This window comes from Physeter macrocephalus, chromosome 2 (assembly GCF_002837175.3).
Source record: "Physeter macrocephalus isolate SW-GA chromosome 2, ASM283717v5, whole genome shotgun sequence".
NCBI lineage: Eukaryota > Metazoa > Chordata > Mammalia > Artiodactyla > Physeteridae > Physeter > Physeter macrocephalus.
In genome coordinates this window covers 50262447-50281402 of record NC_041215.1, presented here as the reverse complement: position 1 = coordinate 50281402, position 18956 = coordinate 50262447, and the positions used below count along the sequence as shown (strand labels likewise).

The 18956-nt window shown below is 36.6% G+C and overlaps 1 protein-coding gene across 1 annotated transcript in view; it reads right to left on the bottom strand.

Moving 5' to 3' along the window:
* Positions 1-18725, bottom strand: part of ARHGAP15 (Rho GTPase activating protein 15) — a 590590-nt gene extending 571865 nt beyond the window's left edge. Inside the window, exon 1 of the mRNA XM_007121694.3 lies at positions 18561-18725. Coding sequence (XP_007121756.1) covers positions 18561-18725 — 165 coding nt within the window. The remainder of the gene's footprint in view (positions 1-18560) is intronic.
* Positions 18726-18956: the final 231 nt, after the last annotated feature.

Sequence of the window (18956 nt, the reverse complement as noted above, 5' to 3'; positions counted from 1 at the left end):
AGGCTTACACTGCAGGTTTAAACCCTCTTTTGTGCCTACGCTTTATTCCGATGGACTCTTGGCTATATATGTGGCATTAAATATCATCTGCTGGTTCTTGGCATCAAAATTATATCTCCTGGTCATGTCTACTCTCTGAGCTCCAAACCCACATAATTCATTGTCACCTCGACACTTTGACTTTGATGTATCATTGGAAATCTCAAACTCTCCATAACCAAATCTGACCACTTGACAACTCACGTTGTCAAATCTGTCCATTCTCTGTTCTTCCCATCTCAGTGACTGGCACTATTATCAACCCACTTTCTCTATCTAAATACCTGGAAACCGCCCCACTTCCTTTCCACCTACATTCAATTGTCTGCAAGTCTTTTCAATTGTTAATTGTTTTCTTCCATCTATCTCCACTCAACCAATCTAGTACAAGTTACCATGATTTATTGGGTCAAGAATAGTTTGAACTCAATAGCACTCCCATTTTCTTTCTTCCTCTCTCAGGGAGACTCATCTGCTTAAAATCTTTCAGTGTCCTCTGTGCATCAAACAATAAAATCTAAACTCCTTTTAGTAGACTACAAAGCCCTGCATGATCTAAGGAATGTTCCCACTCCCACCTCACTCTTAAGCCACTCTGTCCTTTAACTCTCACTTTTTATTAGCCCTTATCTCTATCTGATATTATTTTGTTTGCAGCAGGGAAATCTCCTGATCAAAAATTACATATCACAGTCTTCCTTGAAGCTAAATGTGAAAATGTAATACAGTTTTGAACGAGATATAAGTAGAATCATTGAATGGACCTTCTGTGGAAGATATTTAAAAGACAGTAGGTTCAGTTTGCACAGGCCTTTTGCCCTTAGCTTGTCTTCTTTCCTGCTTGGAATGCACTTGAAATGCTAAAGGTAGAGCAGCCATCTGCTGGCCATGAGAAGATCAGCAATAGGAAATAAACTGCATTCTAAAGAGGGTGAGAGGAAGAAACCTGTGTCTTTGACATTTTTCTTAGCCGAGCCCTATAAATGCCTGGTAGTTACTACCTCTGCATTGTTGTTACACACAAAAATAAGCCCATTAGTTATTTAAGCCAATATGTCCATTTTTCTGTCCCATGGGGCCAAATGCAATCTGTAATGGTTATGAAGGTCATGTGACTATTTCTAGACTGAATTCATTATCCAGATGGGTAGCTGAATTCCCTTCTTGGAGTTAGATACAGCTTGAGAGCAGTTTGGTAACCACCACTCTCCATCACAGTTTTAGTCAACAAAACTGCCTAGTATAGTGCTACTAGATACAGGTGGGAACATCTTTAGCTTTCCCTGCCTTGTTCTCTGAGGTACTGGACTAATTACATATATTATTTAATTATATTTGTATATAATTAAATACTAATTATATATAATTATATACTATATACTAATATATTAGTATAAGTACTGTATAATTATATACTAATTATGTATATATACATAATTAAATATAATTTTACATATATATGTATATATAATATTAAATCCCAGCCCACCCTTCTACTGGTGCTCATGGTAATTCTAGCTCTACCTTTAGCAATATACCTGTGGTTACTATAATTCCAACGATGCCTTATCCCACCACCAGTCCCCTACTATCTCTACAGTGGTGTTTTCTGGGAGTCTTAATCTCTGAGTGGATATAAAAAGGTGGGGAAAGGATAAAGAGCAACAGAATTCTGGTTGTTTCATAAAACAACACCTGCTCAGTACAGGGATTCTTGCCTAGTTTGTGGTTGGCACACATGCCATCATTTCTGAATTACAAGGCAGGCAGTCAAAGAGATGAGCTACCTATTTCGGACTCAGTGGATGGAATGATGAATTCACTGTCCATGATTAGAAATATAGATGGACTGTTGGGGTTTTCCTGCTCTCAATTCAGCTTCTTTATTGAGATATCCCTAGATTCTAATTTTTTCTTACTCCTGTTGTACAGATAAAAATTATACATTTTTGTTACAGAGATGTTTTGTTCAGAAAATAGAAGAAATAGTTAGATGTTACTAGACATATACTATTTTAAACTTTTTAAAAGTACTTTAAATTTTTAAAAAATACTAAATGCTCACTTTCAGTCAGGTTCAGATGAGGTTTGGCATGATGTCTGACTTTTAGGAGTTTTCACATTAGTAGGGGATATATAATAGGAAAATACAAAAAGTTGAACAATAATAATTAAGGGTAATAAAATTTCAAAATAAAACATAGAGAAATACACTAAAGCTGTGCATAATAAAAAGTTATATAATTCATCAAATGAATAATTGCTATTGAAGTTCAGATGAGGGAAAAGCCAGTTGAGAAACTGTTGTGTAGGAGATTGAGCTTTAATTCATTCTTTAAAGTTGAATAGAATTTTAATTGGCATAAAAAGAGAATGTATAACTGCTTCCCACTTTTTCTGTGGGCCAGGTTGAACATAGCAGAGTGTCACCATGGAGTCTACAGCAGGGCAGGGTTTCAGGGCTTAGGAGCTATAATACTGACTGTGGCTCAGAATAGCCAGAGCTTGGGCTTTGGTATCAGTCATCCTTGGAGTCAAGTCTCAGTTCCATCACTTATTTTTTGGTGTGAGGCTTTAATCAAGTCTTCTTTGTTACAGCACTTAGCACAGTGCCACGTACATAGTGGACGCCCTCAAATGGCAAACATTTGTATTACTGTAACTTAAGAGCTAACTCTGGTCTTAGCTGAGGATGGAAGCTGGCAGGCGTTAACGCATTGTAAAAACAGTATCAGATATCAGAAAATATTTGTCTAAGAATTAAAAGCTTAAAGACATCAAGAATAGGTTGAGAAAGAGTTCAAGGTAGTTGAATCAAAATGTTTCAGAATACAGGTGAGTATTGGAACAACTTTGCTGAAAGATGTTGGTCAAATGGCAGAGGGGCCCACAGGGAAGTTCAAAGCTACAGAGCCAGGTCTGTAGAACCTTACTCAAATGAGTGGCATGATTATAACAGTGATTTTCTACAATTTTTGAATACTTCTTATGTGCCCAGGTATCATACTTAGCACTTTATAATTCTCATCAGTCTATAGGTAACTTATATTTTTTTATATTCATTTAAAATTGTGGATAGGAAGCCCCCAAACCATCAAGAAATCTGCCCAGGGGACTTCCCTGGTGGTCCAGTGGCAAAGAACCCACCTGGCAATGCAGGGAACACGGGTTCGATCCCTGGTCGGGGAACTAAAATCCCACATGCCCCAGGGCAACTAAGCCCGCATGCCACAACTGCTGAGCACCTGCACCCTGTAGCCCATGTGCCACAACTAGAGAGAGAAAACCTGCACGCCACAATTAGAGAGAAGCCCATGCCACAATGAAAGATCCCACATGCCTCAATGAAGATCCCGTGTGCCTCAACTTAGACCCGACGCAGCCAAAAAAATGAAGAGAAGATAAATAAATTAAATAAATAAATATATACACATATATATATACATATATATATACACACATATATATATATATGTATATATATATATATAAGAGAAATTTGCCCAAAGTAACATAGTAAGTAAGTGACAGAGCCAGGATTTTCTCCCAAGTCTGCTTAGCACTAGCTCATGTTTATAATCACCAGACTCTTATTTGCTCCCATGAAGTGGCAAAGCACTTTGAAGGTAACCATCATGTAGATGTGCTTGAGGGGATGATTTACGCCTGATTTACACTGCCTAAAAATAATTCTAATCCTGGCTAGAGTCAAATGTTACTGGTCAAAATACTGAACATGTACCAAACTCATAACTAACAAACGAGAACATTACAACCTCTGTATGACACTTGCCCTGACAGTTCTGACTGAACCTGGAGGGACCACTTCAGGGACAGAGACTTGCCACATCTCCCCATGACTGAATCTTTGATTTGTCATTGGAGATTTGTGTGCCACAGGGGCACTAATTAGTGTCTCTGGGAATCAGCAGAGGATCAAGTTGTCCAAAGTTTCATTTATGTAAATAACCACCTCAATACATAAATAAACCCTTTCTTCCTATTTCCAAACCTTATTCCCACCTAGAAGAGGTAACTTAGAAAAGCTACATTGAATGGAAACATGAGTTTTGCAGTTACTTGAATGATAACACAGCTTCTTTTTGAACCTTAGTGGGCATTTAAAGAAGGTTGGAATAGATATGCTGAAGCTGACATTGCCAACTCAAATGTCAGGTAAGTACAGGATCCAGTGAAGGGGACCCGGTTTGAATGCTGTGAACTAGAGGCCACTTGCCCCATCTAGACAGGGCAACATCTATTTACCTTTAGCTGGTTATTGCCTGCTCTTTGGGGAGCCAGCCCTTTGATGACAGAATTTCTGATATTTTGAGATGTGTCACATATACAAATTCTTGTGAAAGGTCACAATGTTAAAATGTCAGCTCAATTAAAAAACAAGAAGGAAACTGGACCAGACAAAACACATCTTTAGGTTGGATTCAGCATGCAAGATGCAAGTCTAGAGATCTCTGAGAGCCATTTGATCTTTGTTTCACAGGAGCTTTTCTCTTCCTTATATGAACCTATCTTCTCTCCACAAAGGCACACAGCTTCTGACTTGGTAAAGCCGATGCTCCAGAAAAAGACATTTTGGCTATAAGGAGCTATGTTGAGACTGTTTGTGGAGTTCATTTTTGTGTGTGTGTGTCATTTTTTATGGGATGTTACATGTCAACTGAAAAAGATATAAAACTTCTAACGAAGTTTAATAGTCTTCAGATTAACTTTAATTAGTAAAAATGTAAAGTAAATGATAAGATGTAAAAGATAAGATAAAGTAAAAGATAAGATGACTAGTCAAATCTAAATTGATTTACATTTTGTATAATATTGTGAACCGTCAGATAGCATCATTTCTCATTTCTAAGGGTCTGGTGTGATTCTTTTTTATAATATTTAGAAGTGCACTGCTTCACTTAAATACAAGGCAGCTTATCATCAAGCTTTCAGAAATATTTAACAAAATCCACAAAAGTTAAATCATAGATAAATCAGAATAAACAGAATATTTATAACTTAGTGACAAGAAAACATTATCTGCATAAATAATCACAGTTATCTTTTAGTGTTGTCTAAAAGGTAGCAAGTTGTTAATTTATAATAATGTAAGAGTCTAAAATTGAAATTAATCCCAAGTGAAAAAATCTGAATAAGAAAATTCATATTTAGCTATATAACAGAATGTTTTTACACTCTCAGTGAAATGTGGTAGAGACTACATTTCCAAATGTATGACTAACAATTGTCATCTTCTAAATTCTCAAATTGATAACTAACAGTTGTCATCTTCTGGCTTGTCACATTATGTTCTCAATTCTAAATAGTCAGTCACTGAAATAACTCTAAGATTACAAGCTGAAATATCTTCAGGGCCAAGCAGGTAGCGTAAGTTGATGAAGACACCGCTACTCCAACTAAAGGCTTTCAAAGTAAAAATTTTTAAAACACCATCCCAAACAAAAAATACCTATGGGCAAAATTGGGTCATCCACTTATTTGTGACCTCTGCTTTAGACTATTAGCCTCTTGTCACTAGTATATATGAAATCAATATTGTCCTTAAACAAATCCTTGAAGCATAGGTAAAAGGAAGCTATCAGAGTTCTAGGTACATGTTTGTGATCTTGGAAAGCATAGATCTTTCAAGATTGGTTTCAGCTAAGCAGTCAGGCAGCAGGTAGGGATCTCAGAACTGTAAAGGTCAACATGAGTGGAGAGAAGCTCAGATTGACAGTCAAAAGGTGTAAAACAGTTCTCTTTATTTTTTTTATTTTTTTTTTTGTGTGTGTGGTACGCGGGCCTCTCACTGTTGTGGCCTCTCCCATTGCGGAGCACAGGCTCCGGACGCGCAGGCTCAGCGGCCATGGCTCACGGGCCCAGCCGCTCCGCGGCATGTGGGATCTTCCCGGACCGGGGCACGAACCCGTGTCCCCTGCATTGGCAGGCGGACTCTCAACCACTGCGCCACCAGGGAAGCCCAACAGTTCTCTTTAATGCATCCAGGATCTAGTCTGGGTTTCCTTGTCCATTCTCATAGCAAGACTGCTGTCCAATTATGCACACATTAGAGAAATAAGAAACTATGAAGTCTCGGTAGAAACTATTTTGTGCATGATCAAGTGCAGGCATACTTTGGAGACATTGCAGGTACGGTTCCAGACCACTGCAAAAAAGCTAATATCACAATAAAGCTAGTCACACAAATGTTTTGGTTTCCAGTACATATAAAAGTTATGTTTACACTATACTGTAGTCTATTATGTGCACAATAGCATTATGTCTAAAGAAGTACATACCTTAATTTAAAAAAATACTTTATTTCTAAAAAATGCCAAAATAATTACAATAGTAACATCAAAGATCACCGATCACAGATCACCATAACAAATATAATTATAATGAAAAATTCTGAAATATCATGAGAATTACCAAAAGGTGACACAGAGACACGAAATGAGCAAATGCTCTTGGTAAAATTGCACCAATTTGCTGAACTCAATGTTGCCACCAACTTTCAATTTGTAAAAAAATTAAAAAAATTAAAAAAAAGAAGCTCAGTATCTGTGAAGTGAAATAAAATGAAGCGCAAAAAAGGGAGATATGCCTTTATTCGGAAATACCTAAGAATCGCCTTGCTTTAGGTGGAGCTAAGTCTTTAAACTGGTCAACTGATTGGCTTATTTCAAAATCTGGATATTACTGTATTTTGACCCTAGTTTGTCTATTCAATTTGAAGAAATTATTCTTCAAAACATTTTTTTTTCCTTTCTTTTTTTTCCTGAATAGAATAAACCTCAAAATAGCTCATACTGCCAACTGAGCCTATGCTCTCTGATCTTTGCTTCAGTGTAGGAGCGTATTAGTGTCATAGCTGGCAATGTGTCTTAAGGACTATGATAGCATGCTCCTCTTAAATAGATGAGGATAACACTAATGACACACTACTTAGGTGGGTGTGTAAATTAAATCATTCCTTCCATGATCAACCCCCGAAAATTTCACAAATCATGGGTGCTTGGAGGACAATGTTCAGCCAGATAATTAGCAAAGATCATAAAAAATGTTTAAAAGTCAAGAACTTGGTGAAAATTTTGAATGCTCTGTAAAAGTTTAAATTGGGTCTGTATTCAATTTTCCTGTTGAAAGCATAAACAGTCCTAGATGTCAAGTATACATACTACCATTTTAATTTGTATTCATAAAAATTATTATTTCAACTACTCCAGTTAAACATTTATGATAAGTTTTTGAAGACTAAGGAAGAGGGAATAAGAATGGGTAATGAATAAAAATGGCATTATAAATTTAACCAGTTGAGAATACTTGCACCTTGATTTATTACCAAAAAAAAGTAGCCTAATAACTTGTGTTTGCCAAAGGAAAAAGGACATAGGAAATAGGTCTGCTAAAGTGTGCTACAGAGGGTTTAAAGTAGGCTAAAATCAGGTGGGAGTTCCACAATTTCAAATTAAAAAAAAAAGTCTTGTTTGAGATTTACAACCCACAGAAATGCGTCTACAGGAAGAGACAGTGAAGGTCTCTTATTTCACAGGTCAATTTTAAACACTGTGTATAATATTTCTGACAAAATGTAAGGTACATGATGCTAGTACCAATACTGAGAATGAGGAGGAGCTGGTGGTGACCAGGATGACATCTAGAAAGCAAACAGGCTGAGCCTGGGCTATCCCATGATAATGATTCTACCTCACCTGAATGTCAACTCCAAGAGGACAGAGAACCTTTCTGTTTTACGTCCCCAGGTTTCAACGCAGTCTCTGACATACAGTAGGTACCAGTAAATGTCTTCCAAATGAATAAAAGAATGGACTAATGAATGAATGGATGAAAGTAGTTGACCTGCTCACCCACTTTTCAGTCTGGGGACTCTTAATGGGTTGGGATGATGACAACTCCATGAACTGGAAATTATTAATGCAGGGACCTCAGGACACACTATTAGAGTAACATTCTCTAGGATTCTTGTTACATAAGACTGAGGATGCCAGGATAAAAATAACAATTATAATGTTCCCTTATATTTAGGGCTTTACTACCCAAAATGTGTTGTAGATGAGAATTATAAAGATAACAAATTAATAATCTATGTGACAGTAAAATCTTATTCATTGGTAATTTCAAGGCAAGAAAGAAAATGTCTTTCTTTCTCTCTTTCTTTTCTTTTTCTTTTTTTTTAAAATGCTGATATTAAAAGCATGGAGGTTAAAGATAGCACATCCAGGAATGTAAACTTCTTTCCTGTCTATTTGATCATGTGTTATTGGCATTAATACTGTCAATAATTCATGGCAAAAGAGGAAGTTGCCATGAAATGTTACCCACTGTCAGGCTATGATCAATAGGTAAGACCATAGTGGGTGATATATTATCAAGTATCAGCCAGATTAACTTTCTCATGGATTTTAAGAGTAGTAGTTACACTCACTTTGTCTAACCTGAGCTAAGCTTATTTATTCATTATCCTTTCCCTGCTGATTATAGACTACTCCTTGAATACATTTTATCTAAGTACAGAATATCAGCTCTTGTTATTTAATTCCTGTGATCTGGCAGTGGGACTCTAGGATTTGCCCCCATGTTTTGATGTTGGTGTTTATATTTGAGCAAACAAAACTGTCACTTTGTTTTCCTGTCTTCCTATATTGGGTCACTTTGTGCTACATGATATGATCTAAGACAATTCAATGCAAGGAGACACATGTCCCTTCTCATTGGGAATACGAAGACTGCAGCTTCCTTTTACCCTGTGGGAAAGAAAGCAGGTCAGGTGTCCAAAAGTAGTGGAGGAAAGTTAGTGTCATCATTATTCCTCCTCCTCCATAGAAATAATATAAGATTATGAGGCAAGAACAGCACTGGTTTCTTCATGAAGGGATTAAAAAAAGAAACAGTACCATGGTCGTTTGTGTTTATGGTATTGTGGAAGGGCACTCACATAAAAACAAGACTACCACTTCTGGACATTTTCAAACACATTATTAATCGGATATCTTGGAATCTCAGGAACAAAATCACTTATTGAAATCACCTCCTCAGGGATAAGTAAATATGAAACATTAGTAAACATTTGACATTTTCTTTTTTATTTAGTAAGTATAATCACCTGATTTATTTTCTTTTGGTTTTCAAAGCCAAACCTCTACAACATTTTGATACTTAAACACCAGAATTTGGCTTTGTTTCACTTTATGCTATGTCACCCAAATGCTGGTATATAAAATAATTTGGATATAAATGAGTGAGAGGTCTGTTTCAGCCAGTGTAATTTTATCAAAGGAATTTACACGTGGAAAAACGTATCATATCATGGTGACTACAGTGGCCACCAGAAACAACATGCTGGTGCCTCTCCAGAAAAAAAAAAAAAAAAAAAAAAGAATGGAATGCAATAATAAAAATGAGGTAGAGGAGGAAGAGGAGAAAGAATAAAGTAACTGAACTTCCTCTGGGTTTCTCACCTTCCCCAAAGAGTCTATCCTCATTTGGGGGGCATATGATTTATCTCTCATTTTAGCATATCCTTAAACTTGCTTGACATATGACAACCATACACCCTGTTACAACTCAAATCCCGTATCTCTTCCTCAATAAACGTACTGCCAGTGCATTGGTAGTGAATGGGAATCATAAAAATCCATCATCTAAAAGGAGAAGCATATGAGATTGCGCATAAAGAAGATGGCATCATTTCTGGGAGAAAGTGCCACATCGCTGTACATTTGCTAATTACTTGCAACATGCATTAATGTATAAAAAATGCCTTTTTGTTACATGGTATTGTTTGGAGATGGTTCTGCTTATCAGTTTTTAATATGCTCTTTGAAAACTGACATGTACTTTACCCACATCTCTTTAGGAGCACAGAGATTCAAAGGCTGGATAAAATAGTTTCATGCTTCCCAACACAAACCTGAGAGGGTAATTAAACAGATGGTAACAATAAACGGAATCTGAACATATGAGGGACTGAAGTCCCTTATCAAAAGCCTTACACACTGAAGGGAGGGGGAATGACAACTCTGGAGATGTGTTTTAGCAGCCAACACCTTTATGTCTGCCTTGACCTCAGAAGCAGAAGCTAATCAACCATTTAGGGATGGGTTTCCTACCGCCTGGGAGGGGGCACACAAGAGGTCTTCTGCACACTCTGAGGGGCAGGAATGCAAAGTAGATGTGTGACTCTAAAGGAAAGCGACTGTTCCTCAGGATTGCCTTCAAAGACACGAGCTTTAGACAAACCAATTTTGTAACTATAAATCCACCCTGTCCCCATCCCTCCTACACACACACACACACACACACACACACACACACACACACACACACACACACCAAAACCTACACTGGGGGACTTATGCTCCGACAGCACAAGCTATCTTCTTCCATGTGAGGCCAAAAACTAGGTACTATAGATTTCTGTGATGACATAGTTATTCTGAATATTTTCAACCTCATTTCTGGGAACCAAATGATCTCCTACTTATTCCATCCTTGAAACATACTGGAATTCGACTTATTTCTCAGATCTTAACATTGTCTGTCCTGAATTAAATCTATGGGAAGAAGAGTATTGAAGCAATCTTGATATTTCAGCTTGTAAATATATGTAGGTGGCTATTTTTTATAGAATATAAAAATAATCTCAAATATATAAATATTATATACATATCTCTCTCACTCTGAAGTGAGAGATGTATATATGCATTTGTGTGTATATATATATATTTACTGTATTTTTATATATGTATAATAGATACATGTGTTTATATATATACACACACAGACACAGAAAGAATCCACTATATGCAAGAAAGGATATTGTCACTGTAGAGGTTTGCAATGTTATTGTGCCATCACGCACACAAAGATGCTATTTTGCCATTGCATAAGGCACTTACAGCCTAGGGGATAATCAAGTCAGAGTTTCTTCTTGTTTCTCAACCTGCTTCAGTTCTCTGCTTCACTTGGCAAGTTCCTTGAGTGTCATTTATAAGAAACATTCTGCACCAGTAAAACAATGACTTAGCTTAACTAAGTGCTAGCAATCAAAGGACAATGTTCAACATACTGTGTCTTAGATTAATCAAGGTTATAGTGATGATCTATTAAAGGAAATGTTTGAAAACTGAGGCAAGTATTAAGGTGGGAAAATGTACAAGGTATAGAAAAACGTAAATCAAATGGCAAATATTATTTACTAGCTTGCATTTTACCTTTCGGTGCATATACATCACCATATAACCCTGCCCAATTTTAATATGGGGGTTTTGATACTTAAAAGTATAAAAAGACTGTTCCCAGCTTCTGATACAATTGTACCTTAAATGACACATATTACCTTAGGAATTTGCCATAAAACCCTCATAATAATAGTGACTATGGTTCTAAGTGACTAACTTATTTTAAGGGTGAAGAGTATTATATGAATTAAATAAGAGATGCTGCAGATAACTTAGTGGAAAAGCATAGCTGCTGCCACACAGAGTATTAGGTAACCTTTTTTTAATTAGAATGTACACTTTTAGATTACTGATTATGAACATCAGGGGGCCCAAGATTTTGATTCATCAGTAATTCTCCTTTATGTCTACACTAAGACGTAAGAACGAGACCTCTGGCTCAACTCGGTATTTCAGAGCCTTTACATGCTGGTGCAGAATCTAGTTTACCTGTAATCTCTAGTACTGCTCTGCCCCCTTGTGCTGCTACAGTGAACTCAACAGAGGAACAGTTCGCCTTAATCTTTGTACACGTACTACAAAAAAAACCCACTGTCACTTCTCACTTTTCTGGCAAGTTCAAGGTCAGTGTCTAGCTATTTTCAGCTCATCTCTTCTTGATCCATGCAGAGAAATGACAAGGTAACATGATTCGGGGTCAGCTGTATTACAGGAACTGTTACATAAACGGAGAAAGTGAAAATCAATCCTAGCTGACAGTGACTTCGGGATAATCAACGCTCACTGGATGCCTCTGTCAGCTCGCCTGCATCAAATACCGTGTGACTTCTGTCAGATCTTTTTAATAAAACTATGTCCTCACTTTCAGCAACCTGAATAAATATTTCTCTTGAGCTGAATTTTTCAGACTATGTTGGCCTTCCAGATTTGTAAACCATGCCAATAATGCCTTGAAAAAAATTCATGCATGCATGATACCCGTTATCCTACAGTTTGTTATTGATCTGATATGGAAGGTACCGCTGTAAAAACGCCCTTTTTTGACTGATCCATGAGAGCTTTCCTACAGACTGCTGCATCTTCTGCATTGAATTCAACACATTCCCCAAATCATCCTCAGCCCTAACTCCTCTCTCTTCCTCCTTGTTTAATAGAACACCTTCATCAATCATTTCTTGTTGGGAGATGAGTTTTTTTCCTCCTTTTTAGATGTTTATCGTTGCTTTCCTTTTTAATCTCTGTATTTTCTGCCAGGACATTTTCCCCTAATACAGAACTGGAAACAGTATTTAACAAGATGTTACACTTTAGTGGCATTCCCACTGACAGCACCTGATATGTCAGTTTAGGGAAGGAGCTATTTTTATCCCACCCACCTTGTGCTCCCTTGAAACTGTGAGGAAGGCAGTACTCCACTGAAGTACAATTTACCATAATATTAGTTGTCAGTAAATTCAAAGACGGAACTCCTAAAGCTATAAAATGGATTAGAAGCAATTTTAAAAAGAATTAACAAACTAGAGTAAGAGTATACTGTCAACAAACAAATGCTCCATCATAGGACTGTAATTTGGAATTTTAATTACCCCTCTGCTTCTGTAACAAAACAATGTCTGAACTGGCAGCGATTTGAATCTCTCACAGGTCATTGAGCATTCTAGTTAATTACTCTATGAATAGCCTGTTTTTCTCCCCTCTGGAAACACGTTTCTAATGGCAGTCAAGGTCTGACAAATGTGTCATCTACATAATTAGCTAGGAAGCAACACAAAACATTAAACATGCTTTGTGCCGACAACTATCAAAACATTTCATTTGTTGTCAATTATTCATTACTTTGTAGGTTCTGAAGGGGTTGTTATTATGGAAATAAGTCCAGATGCTAACAAGGTTAGAGTTTTGGATTCAAATTAGTAATCAGAGGACTAAAGTAAAAAAAAATGTATCTCATGTACATTCAGCGCCATGTTCAATCAGTAGGAGATTATAAACAAATTTAGCTATGCTCAAGTTAAAATGGAAGCGATGCAACCACGAACATGAACTCAAGACCCCCAGTTCATTCTTTGAAGTACAGACTCTACACTGTCAATGAAAACTTCCTGAACGTTTGGCAAGTCCAATTTGTGCTTGGTAAACAGAGTTAAAGATTTTCACAGCATGAGATGACATGGGACGGCAAGGACAAGTTAAGAAATCTCTAGTGTTCTTTTATTCTTCTTTCCTCCCTCCCACCCCAGGGCATTTTATTTAAAAGTCAAAAATCTAGCTAATAAACATTTTCTTCTGCTTTACAGCAGACTGGTTACCTTAGCTAACCCTTGAATTTCATGATTTCTTTTTTCTTTTTTTTTTTGCTATTTCTGAAATCTTGTTTCTTTTATTATTGTTTTAATATCGTATATAAAACCAAGTATTGTCTTGAAAGCAGTACTCCTAATGTACACAGAGGATATAAAAAGATTTCTCAACAAAATTGACCTCTCAGTGGCAGAGAAAATTGCAGTGGAAGACACATTATTTCGTAGTCATATCTGAGGTTTGGATCTATGGAGAGTCTGACTCCACTGTCCTCCAGCTTTTCCTTATAAACCAAAATGGCTTACAAATGTCATCCGCAATAGTCCAATAAAGATTAGGAACAAAACACTGTCCTTACACTGATGAGATAAGAAAGATTTAACTGTAGAATTCAGTGTATAAGCACAGTTCATAAGGCTTGTTCTTGAATCAGAAAAACAGAATTCAAATTATATGTGTGTGTCTAGAATTTAATTGAGGTGATGAGTTTATTTTCTACATAATGTTTGATCAGATGCCTGTACTACAGAGCTAGATAAAAAGAAAAGAAAGAAAACAAATTCTATCAGGAAAAAATCAAGAAGACCCGTTATCTACAGAGTGTGCAAACTATGTCAGGAAATAATTCCACCCTGAGCTCTGAGAATGCCCAGTTAATAAAAAGAGATCAGCCACTCGCTAAGAGAAAATAATTGTCTGTATCTATATTTTTCAAAGCAAAAAGGCAGCCACATCTTACACTAAATAGGACACATTAAAGCTTTAATAATCTTTATGCAGAAGGAAACTAATCCATTTTCAGATCATACGATCCACAGCAATAAAAGGAAATCATCAAACTAAAAACAATTTTAGAGATGGCTGCAGACTCATTTAATTAACATTCAACAGATCATATATTTATGAGGAAGTCAAAATATTTAGGAAGCCTATAATCCTCTAAGCCTTAATGTGGTATAAAAACAACAAATAAATGCAAAGTGTTACTGTTATACATGCCTGCCTGATCAATGGTTTTCACATATTGATCTATAAATGGAGTTGACAGTCTGTGTTGGCTGCACATTTTCCAAGCAGCGCTATTTTTGTATAAAACCAATACGGGCAATTACCTTTGTTTGAGATGCCAAGTCTTATCAATTCAATGTGATTTAGTGTCATTTTAATTAAATATCAGGATCCACTTCAGGACAATTTATACAAACAAAGCCTCAAACCTCTCTATAAGCTTGATTTGAAGTAAACATGGACAAGTCCTACAGCCTCATAATATTTCTCAAAATCTCTGCTAAACAGAAGGCTTATATTTTTAGTAGCAATTTTTATGTCTGCCTTTTTAGCTAGCCACAACTTTGGCAAGTATCCTAAAATCACAGAAGTAAGAAACAAAGGAAAATTGTTTCCTCTTTTTCCTTATATTAAAAAGAAAAATGAAGGAACGCTGTATGTTAAAAGAAGCACAAGGAGGGGAGTCTTGTATGTTAACGTTTAGGAATGGCTTGACCTAAGTCTTTATCTGAACACTAATTAACAAAATATTTCCCTGTCCATGATGGCTATGAATGGAGTGATGCACTTCTGCAGGGTTTACAAGATGGAAATGGTGAATATTCATACATGTTGCTGCTTAAGACACCAGTATTAAATGCCGGAGCTGCTCCTGCCTGCAAATCCTATGTCTGCAGTTTCCTGACTTGGGCTATTTAAACTCTTCATTAATATCTATTTTCAAACTGTCTAGTAGGCTGGGCATCCCTCTTATAAATAACATCAAAGCCACATTAAACCTTTTGCATTGGCTATTTGCTGGATTGCACATTAGCCTTTTTAGCCCTTAAAGAGGCACACTTTGCTTGCCCCCACTTACGTGCACTAAGCCTTCTGCTTCTGTGTTTAGCACATTCAGGTAAATCAGCAGTCCACCTTTAAGAGGTCTCACTCCAATGCTCAGGGTGAGACAACAAATCACTGAGACCAAAGAGTGCTCCCTCCCCACCAAATGAAGGTCTCCAGATGGCTCTCACAGATACGCCATTTTCTTACTAGCCATGTCATTAGATGTCCAAACTTCCCACCTCTCCAACATTTCTTAGAAAGCAAAGTGGCCTCTGAATTTTGAAAAGGCATTGATCTTATGAACCACATAAAAATGACTGTTTGGTGTTTAAAGAAAATGATGCATGCCACCAATAAAATACTAATGGAGTATTGATACCTGTTTTACTGGAATGCTTCCCTGCAGCACTTAGGCAATCAAAACTTTTAATTCAACAAGTAAATTCACCTGTGTTTGCACAGCTTAGGGTCGAATAAATGTTTATATTGGCATTTCAAACTACTCCTCGATTTAAGATACCAAGAATACAGGCTCTTATGACATGTAAAGGAGAATTTTATGTTGTGTTCCGAGTTCACAGTCATATTAACATATTTTTAATTAAGCAAAATTTTAAGAGGATTTTATGAATTAATGACAAAATTATACAATTGATTTGACCCTAGAATATTTGTATCATGTTTTTGTAATAAGTGAAATCATAGAAATGTGTAATACCAGATTTTTGTGTTATTATATACTCTGGTAAGTCCATATTAGATGTGCATAATTGATATGGAAGTGACAAGTAGTATATATATACCATATATATTAAATAGGATGCATAATACATATATAGTCTCTAAGGACTCAATTTTTTTCTGTACAGATTAAATGTATGTGTCTCTGTTACAGCAAGCCATGCCACTTGCGAACTTATGCACACATTTTTAGTGTCCATTTCCTCCCACTTCTCCTAAGTTCAAAATCTCCCCCTTTGACCTTACCCCAACCTCCAACTTCTGAAAAATCAAGTTCTTAGTTTAGCTTGAGCAGATATCTTTAACAGGCTTGTTTGAATAAATATGCCAAAATACTTTACATTCTGTCAGTATCTAGTCAGAAAATTGTGCATGGAAAAAAAGAGATGAAAAGAACTGAGACAGAAAGAAAATTAGTGCCATGGCAAGCTTTCAATACAGTATCTCTGAGCCAAGTTTTCTCGGTGAAATGACATATCCTCACTAAAATACCCCTTTTATATAATTATGCACCGAGCACACATAACCAAAAGTAACTTTTATTTTTGTTCCTTATCGAGGAATACATATTGCCGAGGCTAAGAATGCGGAAACAAAAGCTGGGATAATTATAGCTAATTTAACTTTGGAAAACTCTGATTCTCCAGCAGTCCAGCATATAACCGCCCAAACTAAAGTTATGTAACAAGGTAATATCAACAATGAGAAACTGCATGACAAAATCCTGCCCAAAAGTGAAAAATGCTAATTTTGTCTCATTTAGCAGCTGGATACAGAAATGCTCATTAGTTTTAAGAGGGTTAATCCTTTTAACTTTTGCATATTGATATGCCAATTATGCCTAATTGTACAAGAGGCATCAGTCAAGGTAATAGTGCATAAACACATGAAAGTTATTAAGTACATCCCAACATGTAATAAAGTAGGTGTTAATTGGTAGCTGAGTTCTGCGGGCTATTGAGGTGGATAATTCATTGAGAGATGGATCACTTGTAATTTCTCTCCATAATTCCTTTTGCAGTCTCATGCTGTGATGTTTTCATGCTTGTCAAAAACAACTGCGGCATAGTGCCTTTTGTTAAACACAGCCAATAAAATATGTTAGGCATCATTAAATATACTTAACTTTTAAACTTTTCCAAAGGTACAGTTCTTACTGATAATACATTATAGAGATTCCAATAATTTACTCTAACCATTGTCTCAAGTTCATGGTTGAGGAACGTTTTAGCAGGTTTCAACGCCAAGTCAGGCTGGCCGTGTTGTGCCTCCCAGCAGATAATACTTTTAAATGAGAAAATAAAGAAAGAAAAATGCATCTCTCAGTACCTTAACTAGGGATATGTTTCTCACTTTCAAAATATAATCACTGGCTTCCTCATGCTAAATTTGTCTATAATACCTGAAGAAAGGATGATTAAAACCATACATTTCTCAAGCTCCTGAGATCGTTGTGGGTTAATTTTGCACTTGAAATTCGAGTGAAAACAGCGAATAAATGTAATCAGTAACATGCTACTCAGCAAGTTGATCTCATTTAATAACTCAGTTAGGGAGCTGAATATTTCATAGGCCCCTATGATATTAACAGAACACTCAATTAATAGCTCACATGTTACTGCAGGGTGACTGGGACTCACAGCCTGTCCCCAGCTAACCTATTTCTTGCTCGTGCTCTCACTGTGAGAAACAAAATAGATCCGGGGTCCAAAAGAGTGGCTAACATTGCATAAATAATTTTGTAACATCCTATGGCCTCAGCTGCAAGTTACCACCATTATGGAAGAAAATTAACCAGAGGAGACTCATTGCAATCAGTGTGTTTAGTGGCTCAGGATGCGTGCAGGGGCAGGGACACAATTGGCAGTAGAGTTCATCTCTATTTTATTTCAAATCTTCCTAATGACACATTATGGAGACAAAATGGCTTCCTCTCCAAACCTTAAATCTCCACACCATTTCAACTGTTCAAGCTTATTCCAAATCAGATTGTAATTTCCAATATCATATATTGTTGGGAGATTTTAAGGAAGAGATTTTCACGTTTTTTAAAAGATTTTTTTTCTCAGTTTATTCTTAGCTAATTTTAGCCTCTGGCTTTTCAAAGTGATGTACTGTATTTGGAAGTACAAACACCACATGCTAGCATAACCTCATTATTTTTATGACACTGAAGCATGATAGTGGAGGCCCTTAAAATGAGTCAAAGGTGCTCTTCAGTCTAGCTCCAAATCCACTTTATCACTCTGGATTAAGCCCAGCTCTTCTCTTGCAACTGGGGATATAATTATGACTATAAGTAAGCAAGATAAAATGCATTACAAAAACAGTTTTCTCATTCACATTAGGAAAACAAATAAAACATGGCTAATTAGCTTTTTTTTTCCCCCTTCTTTTACAAAATTCTATATATCAGGGAACTTGGGGTATCTGACTTACAGGTTCAGTGACCTTCCCAACATCGGTGAGGATCATGGATTTACTTTGGCTCAGCCTGCCGTGGTGGCTGTTGGCATTTTTGATTCTCATTTGCACAGCTCCAGTGCCTTGGCGGGTGGGATTCAGTGTTTCCACAGAGGTATCAGAATTTGTAGACTTCTGCATATTACAATGTTATCCTGATGAAATATAAAAGCATTATATTATTTTAAGTATATGCTTTTCCATGAAAAACTCCTGGTGGAGTGCATATCGCTATGCATCATTAAAGTACAAAAACGAAATAAAGTCTCCGCCTCTTTGAGTGTTGAAGAAGAAGGTAGTTACTTTGTAGTGCTCTTATCAATTGGACCTCTGTATTCCGACAGTACTGTATACATGCCAGAGGATTTCAAT